General features: G+C 37.7%; 1 protein-coding gene and 1 long non-coding RNA gene across 8 annotated transcripts in view; one reads left to right on the top strand and one right to left on the bottom strand.

Annotated features, from left to right (window-relative positions):
- LOC138939605 (uncharacterized) overlaps nt 1-18,886 on the bottom strand; it is a 93,122-nt gene that overhangs the window by 12,038 nt on the left and 62,198 nt on the right. The window lies entirely within an intron of this gene.
- Otopla (Otopetrin-like a) overlaps nt 495-18,886 on the top strand; it is a 31,543-nt gene continuing 13,151 nt past the window's right edge. The window contains exons 1-3 of one of the 6 annotated variants that reach the window (XM_070307525.1): nt 495-949; nt 9,983-10,227; nt 10,859-11,001. In XM_070307525.1, coding sequence (XP_070163626.1) covers nt 10,018-10,227; nt 10,859-11,001 — 353 coding nt within the window. In that variant the 5' untranslated portion in view covers nt 495-949; nt 9,983-10,017. Of the gene's footprint in view, nt 950-7,044; nt 7,064-7,620; nt 7,680-8,031; nt 8,428-9,982; nt 10,228-10,858; nt 11,002-14,925; nt 15,879-16,873; nt 17,107-18,886 lie in introns of those variants that run through there. The other 5 variants (XM_070307528.1, XM_070307527.1, XM_070307524.1 and 2 more) reach the window with 5 other exon arrangements.

The raw sequence follows: 18,886 nt of genomic DNA, 5'->3' as shown, positions 1-18,886 counted from the left end.
ATTGCTATTATAATGAAAATGAGAATAAATTTTTGCCGCGACGCGTTTCCAATTTCCTCTTCGTCCGGTACTTAAATCATCTCGCACTTACCAAAAGCGTACGCTTAAAGCTTCTCGATGGCGAAAGAGAACAAAGACCGCGCGCGAATTAACCCTACCGTTTCACCTGTAATAACCCTGATGTCCCCGTTCATCGTACGTGGAGCGCGGCAATTTCGACGCAACAACGATCATCATCGCCGCTACCATCAACTGAAAGCGTCGGTGTTATCATCGACGGACGTAGACACAGCGACCCAGTCTTCTACGAAGGGGACAGAGGAACCGTCCACGGGGTGGAAAAGCGGGAATCGCAGGAGCTGCGTGGTATTGATCGCCTTTCCACATTGCATGGGGGTGGCTTCGCGCGCGCGGCGACCCCCATAACCAACTGAGCGTCGCCATTACACCGCCATAAGCGATCGCGCAACATCACAGGCGTGCCGCGAGAGAGACAGGATCCTCCAATCGGCCGGCACGCCGAGATCGAATCGAGTCGTGCACGCAAACGCGAGTCAGGTCGTCAGAATCCGCGTAGCGATACGCGCGAGCACGAGAGGGAAAGGATAAGAGGAAGAGAGGGTGGAAAGAGAGAGAGAGAGAGACGAAGAAGTCGTCCGCCAAGAAGGACGGGAGGAGCGACCGGCTGCTTCCGGGCAGGGCGCAAGCTCGGGGGTTCCTTGTTTACATCCGCCCTGCGCCGATCGGCACGTTGCTTCGAGGTAGCGCGATCGACGCCACGTTGTTGGGTGAAGATTCACCGCCTCTTGTAGATCTGACTGAAGAAATCGGGGCACTTACGAGGGATCTTTCCTCGGCGAGGTGGCCGTTTTACCTCGGGAAACGACCTCGGCAGGTCAGGGACAGGACTTGCCCATGGCACGAATCTGCTTCCTCGATTAATGGGCGCGTGAGTATATGTCTGCCATGTGAACTTTTCACGGGTGTCTTATAGTGAGTCTCTTTGTGTTGTGAGCCTCTCGTACTGAGAATTACGTGTTGCGCGTGCGACGGATGCTTGTGTCACGTGCACGTTCAGTATGTTGACTTCCGGAAAGATTCGTTAATCTGTCGACGTTGCAAATCGCGCGCGAAGAATCGTGAGATTTAATTGAAGTGATAATCGATCGTGGCCTCGCAGGTATGTGAAATATGTTAATTTTAATACGTTATACGATATCGGAATTTCGTAACCGACAAGCGATTATACACAAAGTTGCTAGATTGAAGTTGATTACATTATTATAGTAGTGAGAGAAAATTTAAACGTGTGTCATACATTTTTTTTTTTTTTCTCGCATTGGATCTTGATCTTAAAAAGATTCTCAATTTTTGAATATAGTTCGTTTTTAAGTTAATACAAATTTTCACATACTTAATAAACTTCATTTAAATAGCAAATAATTAATTACAAACAATTTAAGCTATAAATATATAATAATATAAAATTAAAAATTTCTAATTGTATATAATATAAAATTAATAATCGATTATAAATTGACGAAATCATTTTGCGATATTTATGTGCTCTCGCGGGATGATCATTGCCAATTATAGAATTTATGGTTTGGCTCTTGGTCTGAATTAGAAATATGCAATGCTATTTTTTCGCGCTAGTTTCTCGGTCAATGACTTTTTCAGCAAAACAATTCCATGCGGGTAGTATGGATTTTTAAGTTCGTTGCGTGTAAACGTATGAAATTTTATGAAATGGAGTGCATTTATAATAGCCGAGGGATTTCACGAAAATTATCGCAACAATGCAAATCATTATGCAATGCGATACATATATGAAAAGAACAAGATAAAAATAAACTTTATTCTCAATCAGAAATAAACTTTAAAGCTACGAGTGAATATATATACAATACAAACACACACACACACACACACACACACACACACACACACACACACACACACACACACACACACACACACACACACACACACACACACACATATATATATATATATTTTTTTTTTTTCAAAATAAAAAGATTGTTGCCAAATTAAATTATTTGATTTTTTCATCTAAATTCTAAATTTATCATAAATAACGTGCATTTAAAAAAAAAATGGTACTTGCGCTTCATTGCATCATTTAATCTTGCGTAAACGAGAAAAACGTGCGGCGCGTTTTAAATTATACGTGAAAGGGGAGCGTTTAGCGAGCTGACAAATGTGCGAGGTTTTGGTTTGGCCATGCCGCGAACCTTGAACTTATCGATCAGCCTGTATTTATATTACAACGATCCAAAAATCGAGTCAAGGACCGGGGAATAAAAATAAGAGAACTGTTCGGGTTCTGTATGCGTGCATAGTACATGTGTATATGTATCTATTATGTCGCCACGTTTACCAGAGCATTAAATTGTAGTTTCATGACTGGAAAGAAAGAAAGAAGGACATGGTCAATTCTTGCCGAATATATAATTTCTACCTGTATCTTTGGATCGTGCAACTGTTGGTAAATTCGGTAAAATACGATCGACTAAAGTTTCTTAATGAGAAAATAATGAATAATGAAACGGAATAAATACGCAAAATATGCATTGTCGTTCGAAAAATTGTCAATTGAAACAAAGTATTGTCGTTGAAGAAATATATTTCTTCGCATAAATTTAAAATAGCAAGGGTTCGGAGAATGAAAGAAATCATGGTAGATAGATAGATAAAAAGTAAGAATACGTCTGCCATCAATTGGACTTCTTTGAAGTCGCAATGAGTGACGGAGTGTTTGTAAGATCCAAGAAAAAGTTTTCTTACGTGTCTTCCCATCCTGTCCACGATAATCCTTCTTTTGATATGCCAAACCGGAAGGGAATTGGTGTGTGTTAGACTTGAAAGGAATTCAACGGAGACAGACGAATATCTAAACGAAAAGATAAAAGTCATAAAAAAAAGTTAAAATTATATTGCAAATAAAATATTAAAATCGGCTAATTAATTCTGGAAAATGATCCGAGAGCTGTATTCGCACTTTTTTTACGTGCGTCAATAATGTTCAAACTGAAAACCAAGATATCGCGATGATTGTACTTTTGCATATATTATCAAGTTACTCGCCTCGAGTAACCAAGAATATCTCCAAGAATATCCATCGTCGACCCGCGATTCGAAAAGAGAAAGGTTCCCGCGGGGTACCGTGCGACCATCATAGAGCCAGAATTACTCGCGCGCGAGACATGAAACGAGACGCCTGGCAGACGCAGCAGCATTCGTTTGATTATAAACACGCGAAATAAAACAATATTAAATTAATCTTCGATAAAAAAAAATCATGTGACATGATTGTGTGCGAGTGCGTGATTTATAAATTGTTTTACCTATGTACAAAAATAATGTATATAATCAGGAGCCGTATATACAAGGTATCCCAGAATTATTCGATCTCACTTGCTAATGGCAGATTCTTGAGATCATTTGGAGACGATTTTTCTTTAACGAAAATGTCGAGAGAGGTCATTATTTTTTGCAAGTTTTCAATTTTTTCCATCATATATTGTATCTTTGCAACTAATGTAAATCTTAAATTAAAATTCTCTCTCTCTCTCTGTCTATTAAAGTAAACTCTATCTGAGATTAACTGAAAAATGTAGCTCTTCTTTTTTAATCGCTTATAACACGGAAATTATTGATGCCTCGATATTTTTGCTCAGGAAAAATCGTCTTCAAATGATCTCAAGAATCTGTTATTAGCAGGTGATACAGTAATTCTGGGACATCCTGTATGTATGTAGATTTGGCGCGGAGAAAGATTTGAGGGACAGCTTTTGATAAAAAATAATATTTTTCTAGAAAAATCGATTGTATCAAAGCGATGATTCGCACTTGATTGAACTGTGTTTCGGTTAATTAAACTTTTCGGTACGTTAAGCGCGGTGAACTTAAAAATCTTCCCTCGACGTCATCCATAATGGAGGTAAGAAATGGGAAAAATAGCAAATTAATTTCTCTTTCTTCTATTATTTTTTACATAATGAATTCCCCTCATTCCTGTGTTTAATCTGAAAATTTTATTATTTTATTCATATTTTATTAATGTGATAGCATAATATCATTGTTATTCGTGGAATCTAAATTATCATCCGTTCTATAAAATTATTTTATATTATTTTTCGTTAAATGAATTCAATAAAAAGATTTGAAATCTCTTTCTTTTAATTTCATTGATCTTTAAAAATGATAAAAATTTATAGACGCACTTGAATATATTTCTATACAATCGTTAGACGCGTTTGATTCAAAAAATATTGGAACATGCGCCAAGTTGAAAGAGAGAGAGAGAGAGAGAGAAAGCAAGTCCAGCATAAATATTTCCGAGATAGCAAAGTCAGAGGCGGAAGGAAACAATAACTGTTGTAATTACCGTAATTACACGGCGATTACTGTGCAGCGAAGTTGCAATCGAGGTAACGTGTCGATCTTCACAGAATCGTGCTGCCATTCTCTCTCGGAAATGCTGTATCTGTTCACGCATTTCGAAAAACAATACGTATTATAATTCTATTTTACTCCAATATGTCAATCAGCCTTTCCTCGATATAACACATATTCATGAGCAAGATATCATGGCACGTATCGAACAACAATTTTCCACTCCAACATAACTGTAATAATTAAAAATAAAAGATGTATGCGTGAAATCAATAACTTTATCTAGAACCTGTACTTCGGAGAGGGAAAAAAGATTTGGAAAAAAAATATTATGCGCATCGATCTGATATATTTAGAGCGAGTTAGAAAATTACCCGACGGTATCGAAGAGCGAGCGTCATTGACCAACTCGAGAAGCTGAGAAGCATCCCCTCGCGGGGCATGGGGTGGAGCGGGGAGGAGGGGGGTTAGGGGGGGGGGAGAAGGGCGGGCGGGCCGATTGGCGGCGGATGAGGGAGCAACATGGTAGCGGATCGGTCGATGGATAGTACGCGGGCGTCGCGACGCCGGCGTCGGTATAGGAAGCTCACAGGTGGTCGCCACGCAGTCTGGCCCCTGTTTCGTGTCGGGGGTGCCGTGCCGTGCCACTGGTGGCAGCGTATCGGCGAGCTGCCGCTTTTTCGAGGTCCACGACCGACCGACCGGGGGCCAGAATCGATCCGCGGCCACTTCCGGTTTCCGTTTGTTGTGACGCCCGTGCGCGCGGAAGCACCCCAGCAATAACCTCGCCCCCGCGATATACGTGCATATATATATATATATATATGTGTGTGTGTATGTGCGTGTGTGCGTGTGTGTTATTATTATTAATCGAAAATATATTGTATTATAAAACGTTACTACTCTGGCAGTGCAAATTAAAATAAAATAAAAATACAAATGCAGCAAGAGATTTTGTATGGGGTTGAAATATTCAAATAAATAAGACACAAAAAGGGATTCACAAATGACAAAATGACACAGTTTGAAAAATTATTGTTGAAAGTAGGAAATGATTTAAAGGAGCAGTAATGTTATAAACATGCAGAAAAAAAAATTATGGAAATAACTGGCATATTAAGATTAAAAAGATATATTATCAACGAATAATTAATAAAAATATATATAAGTTCGAATATTCATTCGATTAATTTTATGCTTTGTAATAAATTTGCTATATATATATATATATATATATTTTTTTTTATAACGTTCTTGTAAGCTTCATTCGTTAAGCCAGTTTCGTTCGGGACGTGTTGCTCCGCTGACACATATATAACTTGTTATTAACACTTATAAACATTCGTGAAATAAAACTTTTAATTCGCCAAGTGCCAAGTGTATCTAAATACGAATTGTTAAAACTTACACGACTACCAAATGATTTTATTTACTTCTGGTGGAAAAAAAAAAAAGAGCTTAAAGTAGATTAGTGTTTAAAGACCGTTCTCTTGTGCCAAGACACAAGGATAAAGTAATTAGCCAGTAGGAAGAATTATTACTTTGTTACTCCAAGCAGAATTTGACGTTACGTTTCAGATTAAACGCTCGACATCTTAATATCAGAAGCTTCCAAATTTGGAACTGTCTCTCTCTCTCTCTCTCTCTCTCTCTCTCTTTTGCTTTGCTCTTTTTATTTCCAGACTCCGATATTGTTTGATATTTCCTGTTTATTCTACGTATTTGATCAATCGATCGATCAATAAAAGTATCGATAAAAAGATTTTTATCTAGTTTGATTTAAATCAATTGTACTTCTCATGTAATATGCGATTAAACCACAAAGTTTTCGAAAGTAGAATAATGTTATTAATTCGCGATAGACAATACGAGCTATAAAAATCGTCAAATCAAATGATAAGCAACGTTCTAAAACTGTATTATTAGGACGCGTCCACACGCGCACAAGATAATTTTTGCATAATATTATTTAATACATGTAAAAATGACAATATGCAAATTTTATATTATATAAAATTGAAAATAATAGGTATAATTATTTATTTAAAAAATAGATAGGATTGAATAAATTTAATAAATGCATAATCTCGAAATTATCTCAGCATTCAGGTTACTCTGGAATGCACATCTAACAGCGATTCAAAAATTGCCTTCGAGGCATTCTCGAAACCATTATCGCTCATGTTCGCGCGATCGATACGTAAAGGTGGGTATACACTTAGCGAACGAACATCGAACGAACAGCGAATGCAAACGTTCGTTATTATCATTCAGCAGATATATACGCCAAAGCGAATGCGAACAGAACGCTCGATTCGCATTCGGCTCGATTGCCTCATGAAGCGGTACATCAAAGACAATTCGTGCGAGAAAAACGTTCAAAACGTTTCGCATTCGCTGTTCGTTCGCTAAGTGTATACCCACCTTAACGTGTCGCTCGCTGACAGTGTGCGAAATCTTTAAAATCGGTCCTCGTTCTCTCGCCCGGAGATTAAGACAAAAATAATCTCACGCTAGTTGACGTGCACGTGCATACACCTTTTCACGTGTACATACAAAGAGAGTGAGAGAGAGAGAGAGAGAGGGAGGGAGGGAGGGCGCTCCATACTCTCCGAAGGAGAAAAGGGATACGAATGAAAGAAGGGTGAGTCGCAGGCAAATCATAATTAAAGCGTAGCGCGGATCTTTAAATATATGTAACGTATGTGTACATATGGTCGTCGATGGATGAAAATAGACGGAGAGGGAGAACGGAGCTTGCACGAGAGCGAGCTTACAGTGGGCATCGCGACGTCGCGGCGTTACCTGAGCGACGTTACCGCGTTCGCTTAGATCAGTTGTCGCTGTAATTTTCGGTCCTTGGTCTCTTATACGGATTAAAATAAATTACAATTGCATAGACTAGATATAATATAAAAATCGGCGCGATAATGAATTTTTGATAGTCGGGATTATTCAAAAACGACGTGAGATAAAACTTTAACGCTACGAATAGTAAATATCGCTTATACAAATTATACATCACGAAGAAGAAGTATCGAAACATTATTTTTTTACATAGTATAAATTTTTTACATGTATGATTGATATATATTTGTCTCTTATTGTGTAGACATTCGACAAATGTGTGCTCAAGTTTCTTCTCCCCTATGATTCGTATCGTAAAATCACCGTTTCGTATTTTCATAGGGCTATTTTGTGCCGGTTGTCTTATTCTTACAAAGATAGTTACTGTAACCATGAGAGAGAGGAGGAGATAGGTCAGTAACCGTCTTCAAACTCCCACCGCCCTTCCAGTGCAATATTGCAACTCGAATATATAAAGTGAGAGAGAGAGAGAGAGAGAGAGAGAGATTCGCTTTCTTATTTAAAAAAATGCATTTGTATAATCAAAATAGATTGATTTAAAACAAATATAACAAGATAATAATTCGATAATAATTCGCGTGATATTATTTTATCGTAAGATTATAATTTGATTAAAATTAAATAATTATTTTGAAAGAATTTTTTAAATAATAAAATAGCACTAAATGTTTATGAGAACAAAATGGGTAAGTTAGTAATCAAGATTTAACTTAGTAGATTTTTAAAAATTATCTATGATTATATTATATCAGATATGACATCTCGCGATATCTTTTCGAGGTGCTCATTCGTTTCCTCGTCTCGCTTGTCGAGTTCCTCGGATAGCATCCACGTGGAAAGATGTATGCACGTGACCAGATGAGCGCGCCAATCGCAGTTCCATGTTTGGCGATCTCCACTATGGAGAGAGAGAGAGAGAGAGAGAGCCAAGAGCCAGTTAACGGCAATGGGGCTCTCTTTTCTGACAGTCCGATTCGATCGCGTTTGCACTATCGTTGGTCGGGCTCTTGCGGGCTCGATCTGTTTTTCATTGAAATCTTACGCGAGAGAGCGAGTCTTCTGTTCGAGTATTAAACGCGGGTTTAAAGTGCGCCATGGGTACCGTAGCATTGAGTAAGTTCGACGGAATTGTTTAATAAGGTAGTGTGCGGAATTAAAATCATTCACAAGCATGTATTAAATTATTATGATCTTAAAAAGAACTTTAAATTTAAACATAAGAATATTGATATGATAAATCTTCCTAAATTAAAAAAATAAATCCAATTTATTACCTTTAGGATATTTACTTTTCTGACCTAATAACGACGATCAGTGTGATAATACATCTATGACTTACCACAAGTTTCATATTTCATTCGATTATATCACTCTATCAACTAGATACAATTACATTAACGACATGTCGCCCAAATTTTTATACATGTATCAAAACAATTGAGAATTTGAGTGAATATAATAATGACATATTTATAAAATGATACTTATTTGTATAAAACTTTGTAATACAATAAATTCAGGCTAATTTCGAATATTCTTTAAGAAACTTCCACTTATTTCTAAAAATCGTAGTTCTAGGCTCTTTTATTTCCTATTCTCTTTTATCTTCCTCAACGTCAAAGAATACTTCAATATTCGTAAACAATCTGCAAAAGTTCTAAGTGTTTCTTCCGATGGAGAGTTGAGAAGCTATAGGCTAAAAGCTAAAGGGCTTGAATAAAATCTAACGAAACAATTTACAATTCCTAAAATATATTGTAGATGGCTGCTCATTTGGTACTTTACGTGCTTTTATTAAATCATTTTTACTTAAAGATTTTTTATCGATCAATGAAATATCTTTCATAGATTTCAATTCAAACTTGCATTCATAAAGAAAAAAATTGAATTTTATTGTATTTCTTTCTCAAAATAGCCACTCACAAAACGATGAAGATAGCTATCGAACTTTCTTAATAGCGACAAACCTTTTACGAATGTTTTAATTAATGTTCAATTGACTAATTAAAAATCCGTGCACGAAATATTTGCGTTCGTTTAATATACAGGGTGTCCCCAATTTAAATGGCAAAGCTTCAAGAGCGTGTAGAGGACCGAAAAACTAAGACAAGAAGTCCTTTAGAGGTTTGCTCGTTTTTGCTCCATTTTAGAGAAAATCGCAAAAGTTCAATCTCTCATTGTCAGTTGCTCTCTTGAGTCGATTGGCACCGAAGAAACTTTCTGCTTCAAGGTTCCTTACATATGTAAACACTTGATGTCCATCCATTACGGTGCCAATCGATTCAAGAGAGCGATTAAGAGACCGAATCATAGATGCGGTGCACCAAATATCACTAGAACAATGTCTAGCTGCAATTAATGAGATCAGCGCTACATGTAATGTTTGCATTGCTGCAAGAGGGTAACATTTTGAACAATATCTGCATTAAATAGATGATAACGTAAATAAAATGTAAATAAAAAAACAAAAACTTGTTTTGTTTCTTTTTTTGTGATTTTCTCCAAAATGGAGCAAAAACGAGCAAACCTCCAAAGGATTTTCTGTCTTAGCTTTTCGGTCCCCTACACGCTCCTGAAGTTTTGCCATTTAAATTGGGGACATCCTGTATACGCCGTATTTAAATGTACAAAATATATTTGATTGCACGAGACACTTTTCTCGCACACTTTTGATTCTAATCTCATTCCTCTTCAGATCCTCAGAAAGACAACAAAGAAGATTCTAAAGAGATGCAACGGTGTCCCTATCTCCATGAGATGAAAGAGCGTTTGCTCTCGCAACCGACACCAACCGATAGCTTAGACATGGAACGACTTGACGGTGGTACTCCTGTTAAGGAGGCTAATCTACACAACGATTATCCAGCACATACGAATCCAGGCGCGATACCCGAACCTCCGGAAATGCCGCCTGATTCTTTAATTGGTACCGTCGTCAAAGTGAGTAATTAAACATAGCGCCACAATACGTTGTGGATAAAAAATACAGGATATCTCATAATCCAGATGTCTATTCAATGATTTTTTGACCAATTCTCAGAAACGATTTTCGCAATAAAAATATTATTATTTGTCAAGGTATAATTATATGAAAACTGCAAGTTCATTGATATTCTTATTGAAAAAAAAATTAAGAAAGAATTTCAACGAAAAGGACATATGATAATTTTCAAACGTCTACTTTTTTAAACTAAATCAGTGAAAATATCATTGATTAAAGCAACGCATCAAAGATTTCACCAAATAAATATTTCACTGTTTTCAATGAAAACTCATACTTTGTTTCATCGTCTCGTTTTATTAACTAGAACAGTAAGATTTTATTAAAAAATTAGCTACTATTATTGATTCTTTTTAGTGAAATTTCACTTTTTGCATCGCTATACTTATAACGGAAACCATTAATCAGTAATGATAACTGATTCCATTTAAGAAAGTAGTGTATACATCATAAGATGGAATTAGGTTTCAATTGTATAATGTATGACATAATTTTAAAATACGTAATATGTTCCAGGCAGAAGTTCTCTATTGAAAGCATTTAAATTCATCCTCATTACGGTGCTTTCAGCTAAACTCCGATGGTTATGGTTCGCACACGTCGCCAGCGCATGCGAGGCAGCCCTTAGTTCCACAGAATGCGAATAACCCACCACTCTGCCTCACTCCCACATATTCCGGTCCAACTACTGGCATGCTGCCAAAGAATGCAAAGTAAGTATACATTCTGACAAATAAATGTTCTGAAGATCGTCGATTGTAAACATATACACAAACATTGATGTGTCTGTGTCTCCACCCTGCGAAAGATTTCGTAATATTCATCCAATCTTTCCAGGAAAGTTTAAATATTTCTCTCAACAAAAGACGACATTCCTAACCGAGTAATAGTAACGATAATAATAGTCGACAATATAATTTTTTCTGAATAATACTTCGCGTATATATATATATAATAAAATTTATTCTGCATTTTATCAATTTAAATATAAACATCCAGATCATTCGTTTAATCGGAAAATCATCATGCCACGTGGAACTTGTAGATGTCATGCCTCAAGTACATTGCTTATCGTTAAAGAGTCTCTGGAACCCTTCGAGTGACTTAAAATAGTTTTAGAGATTACTTATTGTAAGACAGTTACACGTTTTACGATACACCAATACCTTGCAGACGTCGAGGCCATCGACTCTGATTTTTAGCAAGCAAATGATTTATAATATAGCCGTATATTATATGTGTATTTCAAGTTTATATATTTAGCCGATTTATCGAGATCTATCATGTAATTAAAGATATCATTAATCATTTAATAAATATTTAAGAAATTCTGATTAAATTCAATTAAATTAATATTAACTGTAGAGTGTAAAGGCGCGTAAAAATATTCAAAAAAAGTGTAATTTCGCATACTCTATAAACTAAAAATTAAATAGCTCCATAAAGATCTATTGCGATTACCTTATGTAGTGCACTCTAATAAGCCTTATGTCACATTATAGTCACTATATTTCGTAATTGAGATCATCGAATATCGCGAACGCCAAGAACTTGACGCAGCAATTTACGATCAGCCAGTATCACTCAGCTCATCATTAATATGCGCTTTTAAAGAGGAAAGTCGTTTTAAAGTACCTTTGGCACGTATAGTAACAATATAGATAAACTTAATTAGCAATTAATCTGAAAGGGAAAAATTAATTAATATAAGATCAAATGCACAACATATCTACAAGTTCGATTACATTTAACAAGTATAATTAGTACAGTTGGTACAAAAAGTCATGAAATGGATTTAAAATAATAAAAATGGGAAATGATAATATACTAAATAATTATATATAAAACTCATACACATAACATATGCACATGTTACATAGTTTCATGGTGTAAAAAAAAAAACTTAACACGATACATATTTTATAATTTTTTTGGGGCATATCAGCAATCGATTATAAAGAAATTTAAAGAGTCAATTGAAAATATTGGAGAGAGAAATGATCGTTCAATATAAGAGTCATTCTTTCTGGAATAAGAATTCATATTTCATTTTAGGATAAATTTTAGTTTATTATCGCTTTTGTAATCTCTCATTCAGAGTTTAGTTCTAGAGGCACAAAATCGCGGCAGCACTGCCAGCGCGTCTCGAAATCAATACTGCTGTGCGTGAGTGTCTCTTCTGTCGTAATCCTTGAAACGCGATATTACAGCACGCAGAAAAATATTACGAACGAGCTGTTTGCGCTCCATTCAAATGTATAAATCAGATTATCGCGCGATAGTTCTCGCTTAACTTTTCTCTCACCGTCTTTATTATTATAATTAATGTCACGCTCACAGACACTTGTCGTTGAATTTTTTTATACTTTCTCGCCATCTTTATTAATTTGCATAGGAAAGAATAATAAATAATAATAAACTAAAATGAGGATACATTATATGATAAAGTTGAATAGAAATAATATTAAAGGCACATATTAAAAAAAAAAAAAAAACTGAAGGAACTTCGTAATTACGAATTCTTATACAATATTTAAAGACGAAAAGAAAATTTTGTTGGTTTTATTAGATTAGTAGGTTTTTTTAAAAGGCTTGCAATCAATCAAATTACGATAAATCAAATTCATTAATTAATATAAATTAATCACAAAGCTTCGACAATCTTCAGTATCCACTTTTTTAATATGTCTTGAGGATCTATATGAGGAAGAGATTACGACATTGTGAAGTCCGGGATTGAGAGTGGACCATTGCCAAGTCTTGTCATTGAGCTGTCAAATATTGTTAGATTTGCGCTAGAAAATATTACGGAAATGCAATATGATATACGCTTTAAATAAATTCTTACTAAACATATCAGCTCGTAGAGTGTAACTTGAGAATATTTCGTAATCGTATCTCCGGATCCGACCGGTAAAGATCAATAATGTCATCGATATTGAAAGCCAAACGTAACGCAATTTGGAGTTCGCGCGCGCGAAATATCGTAATAAAAACTATCTTAAAATATTGAAAACAAAATACGCGTACGCATATCTACTCGTATGCAGCGGTCTCTTCTCCGTATATACATTCGCGAAGAGATCGACGCGATCTCTAGTTTTTGCAACAAGCAGTATTTTTCTCCAATCACCGTCGCTTCTCATCTCAATTCCAAAATGTATTGTTGGAGTTTCCGCGCAATAAATTCCGCCGAATCCTCGGGCGCCAAGGATCGAAAATCAATTCCGGCATTTCAAAATTGACGACAATCATCGCGTCTAGCCGCGCGCACTTTCGTTCTTCGTCATTCATCGATCGTTCGGCCGTGCATCGGAATCACGCGATCAAGAGACACTTACTTGTCGCGTACGATCTTTGACATCGCGCCGAGAAACGAAAGGACGCGAATTTCGCGCGTGAGGAAGGTCAGTGACCCCGGTGGCAGCGTTATCGAGCGGGTCAGTGGGTCGCAGAACCACGGAGCACTTTGCCCCCTTTCCCCCCTATCCCTGTAGCCCTACCTCCCCCTCACTAGCGCTATCTCACCACCGGCCCACCCACTGTACCCGCCTCTCAACATCTTCCCGTGAGATAGTAGAGGCGATACCTGAATCGAATACTGGTTTCGAGTCTCCTCGACTTTGTGAAAATTCCTTTTTATCCAAGCAGAATTTAGCAGGGTTTCTTACTCGAATGGATACTAGGCCGAGAGCTCTCGCACAATATTTTTGCATCGTTTGATTGAAGAGTCTCGTTATTTAATTTATTATATTTTTATTAAATTATCTTCCTCCGCATATCAATATATTGTAATCTCCCAATAACTAATTTCTAGTTCCTTATGCGCGAACAGAAAGAGATTCTGTTTTCATTATAGAGATATATTTCTCTGTCCGAGTCAAAATTCAAACCATAAAATTCTAAGAGCAATTCTTAATGTACATATAAATTGAATTTAAAACTTTTCAATCCGCAAATAATAAGATGTCATCGAGAGCGTGTCTAGGACGACGGGCGCGTCAATGAAGATGAATCGCGAGAAAAAGAGCAGGATGTATCTATGAAAAAATTTATGGAACGACAGAAGAAAATTCTTTAATACAGAGAGAACTTCTCCCTAAGCAATTGTAATCAATCGAAATTATGGAGAAAAATACCCAATATATTACTTCAATGCGAGAAAAGGAGAAGATATCCACTCTCTAAATAAATAATCGTCGATACCGTTTTTTAAAAAATTTGTAGCCGTGAATAATTTGGAGATCTAACATTTCAAACAATTGTGTGTATATATATATATATGCATTACTCACACAGATTTAAATGTCTATAAAAAAGATAATTAAGCAATATAAAATATTTATGAATTGCAAACGGTTTATTGAAAATGGCAACGCAGTTTCTAAAGCTCCATTTCTTGAAAAGTATCAAGAACGAAACGATTTTGCACTTAGGAAAAATTCATGCGAGATTTTCTGAAAAAGAAGTGATTCTGAGGCACCCGAGCGAGAAAAGAATCATAAAGGAGAATTGAAGATGAGGTTTAGAACGAGAAACACGGAGGAACATTGCGCCAGCTATATGTACGCGGATGAAATTAGCCCACTAGTGTACTCAAAGAAATGGAGGTGTTCTCATTTTTACGCATGAGAGAATGTGTAACTAATGACGAAAACATTGTCATGCTATTTACATTACCGATGTTACGAGAAACAGCATGCGGAAATGACAAGTGCTCTCGAAACGAAACCATTTCGTTTCCTCCGACGAAAGACGAGAAGGATCGTTTCTTCCTTTAGGAAAACGCTGCAAGGAACGGTATGTCGTTATAAACATCCGCGAATTCTTTGTCACGATTTTGCACGCCCAAGACGCGTTTATATCTTTAAAGAGGAATATCAAGAAGTGGTCGACAGCGCGAAGAAAACATCCGCCAAGATACGGGATTACATCGGCCGAGGCGGTGACGTACCATGGAGCGTTACGTACCATAAGTTGATACGAGGAGGACGGGAAACATCATCTCGAAGAAGAGACAGAGAGAAAGAGATAGAAAGGGAAGAACACCCCCGCGGCTCTATATAGACCAAAAGCTCTCGCAGTTCGTAGTGCGCTTGTGCGAGAAGCTGCCGCTGCCCGGGAAGAGATCTCCCGGCCAGCCTCAGTCTCCGGGATGCTGGGGGCGGCGATCGTGATTCTACCCCCATTCTCGTGGCGCTCCGATAACACGGCCCGACCGATTGCAGCGCGGTCCCGCTTACTCCTCAGCAGCCTAACCGCTCGAATTAAACCCTTCGTTCTCTCTCGCTTCGCATCTTCTCGTCTCGACTCGCTTTAGCGCGCGTAAGTAGAGGAGTCCGGGCTCTCGTTGTCTCCCTTGAACCGTGGTCTACCCTCTGTCAGCGCCACCGTATCCGTCCATCAGTTCTCTCTCTTTCTCTCTCTCTCTCTCTCTTTCTACGTCTCTGTCCCTTGTCCACACCTTCTCTCTCTCCGGGGATCCCAATCCGCCCTCCGTCTCATCTCTCCGCATCCACGCTTCACACCCTTTTTCGCCGAAGCCGGGGCGCAGTCACCGCGAGGCCCTTCAACCAACCGCCTCTCGCAGGTGAGTCTCTTCCATCATCTGTCGTCGCGAGTGCGTCGCGATGCTCAAAGTGGTGGTCGTCGATCAGCGGAGCGTACAGTGCCCGATCCTGGGAGATTCATCAGCCGCGCGCTTGTGCGTGCACGGGATTTTCAATTAGCTCGTTCGACCAAGTACGCGAGATCAGAGACTTTAGGAATATTGCGTATCTCTGCTCTCTTTCCCTCTTTTCTTTCTCTCTCTCTCTCTTTCTCTTTCTCTCTTGTTTTGCCTTTGTCCAACTCTCGCTTCCGTTCAATCGCCTCTTGGTACAGTGCGGGTATACTTCCTGGTTCCTCCACTATAGCTCCACGGTTCTCTGTTCTTTCGCTCTCGATTTTGCGTAGGCGATTCTGCCGTTGACTGCAACGTTACGCGCGCCAGCTCCCTTTCTCGCTTTTGCGAAAAGTAAACAAGTAGTGATGCAATTTTGGGAATTCGAGATTATAGAATTATTCGTCGGTGGCTTGATACAAATATCGAGTATGCCATATCTCAACACATATCATATTTTAATATATTATTGATTATATTATGCAATACGCAATTACAAGAGAGGAAAGTGCGCTCCGTTTCCGCGCTTCAGCAGGGACTTCAGAGGACTTCGACGATTCAAAAAGAAAAAAAAAAAAAAAAAAAAAATTTGATAGAGTCAAAGCGCAGACGCTTCCGGCAAAAAGAGATAATCGAAGATAAAAAAATGACAGATTTATTTTCAACTCGAAAACTATTTACCAATGTAAAAATTATTTTCTCGTAATAATTAATTGATTTAGATTAATACGATGATTTGAACGAATCCGACTTATATCGAGGCGTGCACCAAAATGGCGACGTAGATACCAGCACACTGAAACACGACCACCACGTAGGGGGCACTTGAGTTCGCGGGGGAGAGGGGGAGGGGGAGGGGGAGGGGGAGGGGAATTAGATCGATTTGATACAAGATCGTTGAGTGTCTTTTTGACAATCGTCAGGAGCTTGTGAGACGAGACGAGACGAGATCCACGATGGTGGGCGGTGGTGACTGTAAAGTCGCTACCGTGGAGGTAGAGGCGGCCGCCGCCGGCGACAACACGGCGACACTTCCGGTCACCAGGCCCCTCAATCCGCAAAACTCGCCACCGAATGCACAGGACAACGCCGAGAAGAACAATGCCGCGAACAAAGAAATGGAGCTGAAGAACGTGCGATCGACACCGGCGAAAAAGTAAGGCGCGCAGCACATTGTTGAGACGAACGAATGAGAGGATCTGAATTTCAGAATCCGCCCCATTTGAATATCACGCTCGCGAAACACGAGCGCTAAATGCGTATACACACAGTTGGTAAAATAAGTATTCGCACCGATCCGATCCTCTTTTGGGATAAATTCTATACAGAAGTGAGTTATACATATTATACTACAAAGCACTTCTAACCGAATATATCGTTTTGTACTGATATATTAAATAAAACATTTTGTAGCAATACACCATCTTCTTTCTTACACAAAATTATCCAAAGAAGACGTATACAGGTTGCAAATACTTTTTTATTCACTGTAGTCTTGTTCTGAATAATTTTGCTAATACATAATTATGAGCGCCGGACCGTTTTTTTTTTTTTCACGCAAGAATGAAATCCAGGTCAAGTATAAACGTTATTTAGGCCAATTGCAGCGTACTCGTTAAGGGAGTATAATTATTTAACGACACGTTAATCACGTGTTTGCGAATTTACCATAGGACTGGCGTGACTTACGATACGCACGACGCTGATTCTAATCGGCCAAAGCATAATAAAAGTCAATTAATTCGAGAGTGATTTAAACTGGAATTTCATTTTGCGTTTTAAAAGAAGAAATTACTAATTGTAGAATAGAATCAACTAATGATTGATTACATAAAGATTTATCTCTTTTCGCCATATTATATAAATATAAATTAAAGCTATTATTATTTATGAAGAAAATAATAATTTTTTGTCGCTTTGTCGTTAATTAGATGCTTAAAACACGATGCCAACAATTTTCGAGAACGAGTTGTTTCCCGATGGGTGGTACCCAGTATTAATTTCCGGTTATTCGTGTTGCGTGTGTAACAGCACAAATGCTGCAACTTTATGAATAAAGAAATATTGATGCGTCTGTCTACGCGAAAACATTCGTCTCTGAAGCGTGAAAGGCAGCGGATCGTATACAGTCATAACACGAACATGACGCTACGAGACTAAATAAAAATTGAATACTGAAAAGATGCAAATACCGATTGTAAAAGTATGCAAAAGAGATTATTTGCATAATGCTACGATTTACGATCTAAATAAAACAACATGGTATTAAATAAAAAAAAAGATATACACAATAAGATATTAAATTTTGAAAAAATACAAAAGTAATCTTTCCCAGCACATAATAAAAAATTTCTACTGCCTACATATAATATATATATATATATAGCTTTCGAATATTTACAAGAGGATAGAAAGCGTTGGTAACACGTTACCTTCGCTCTACTCTAAACGAACATCCGGCAAGAAAATAGTAAGAGGGGCTCGAAATGGAAACGAGATAGTCGAGTTTGGCTTGCATTTCTATTTACGACGTAGTTCGTTAACCCGTGCACAGCTTGAATACGTGACGCTTGCATCACGTCTATGAACGACGTGCATAATATACGTGTATACGTTGGACGAATGACAATTAATCGATCTTTGAAGAAATGTCGCTCAAAGTATAGAAGGTAAACGAATCCGAAAATTACGATTCTTATGAAATAATTTTTACAAATACTATTTTGATATTCTTTACAAAGAATATCAAGGCAACGTAGACGATGATTTCACAGAGATAGCGAGATAGAAGATCTGTATTGAATCGCGGATAAATCGAACGCTAAAGTTCGCGCGCCACTTTTCAATTGATTAAATATCGATTTGACGACAAGTTTAGCCATATGTGCATCCCGCGACGAAGCAATAGGTATCTCGGATTACACAGCCGCAGTCGC

Source organism: Polyergus mexicanus, unplaced genomic scaffold, assembly GCF_030449975.1.
Source record: "Polyergus mexicanus isolate NDT 795.1 unplaced genomic scaffold, iyPolMexi1.0 SCAF_14, whole genome shotgun sequence".
NCBI classification, from domain to species: Eukaryota; Metazoa; Arthropoda; class Insecta; order Hymenoptera; family Formicidae; genus Polyergus; species Polyergus mexicanus.
The sequence above is the reverse complement of the archived record's forward strand: the minus strand, read 5'-3'. Positions and strand labels throughout refer to the sequence as shown.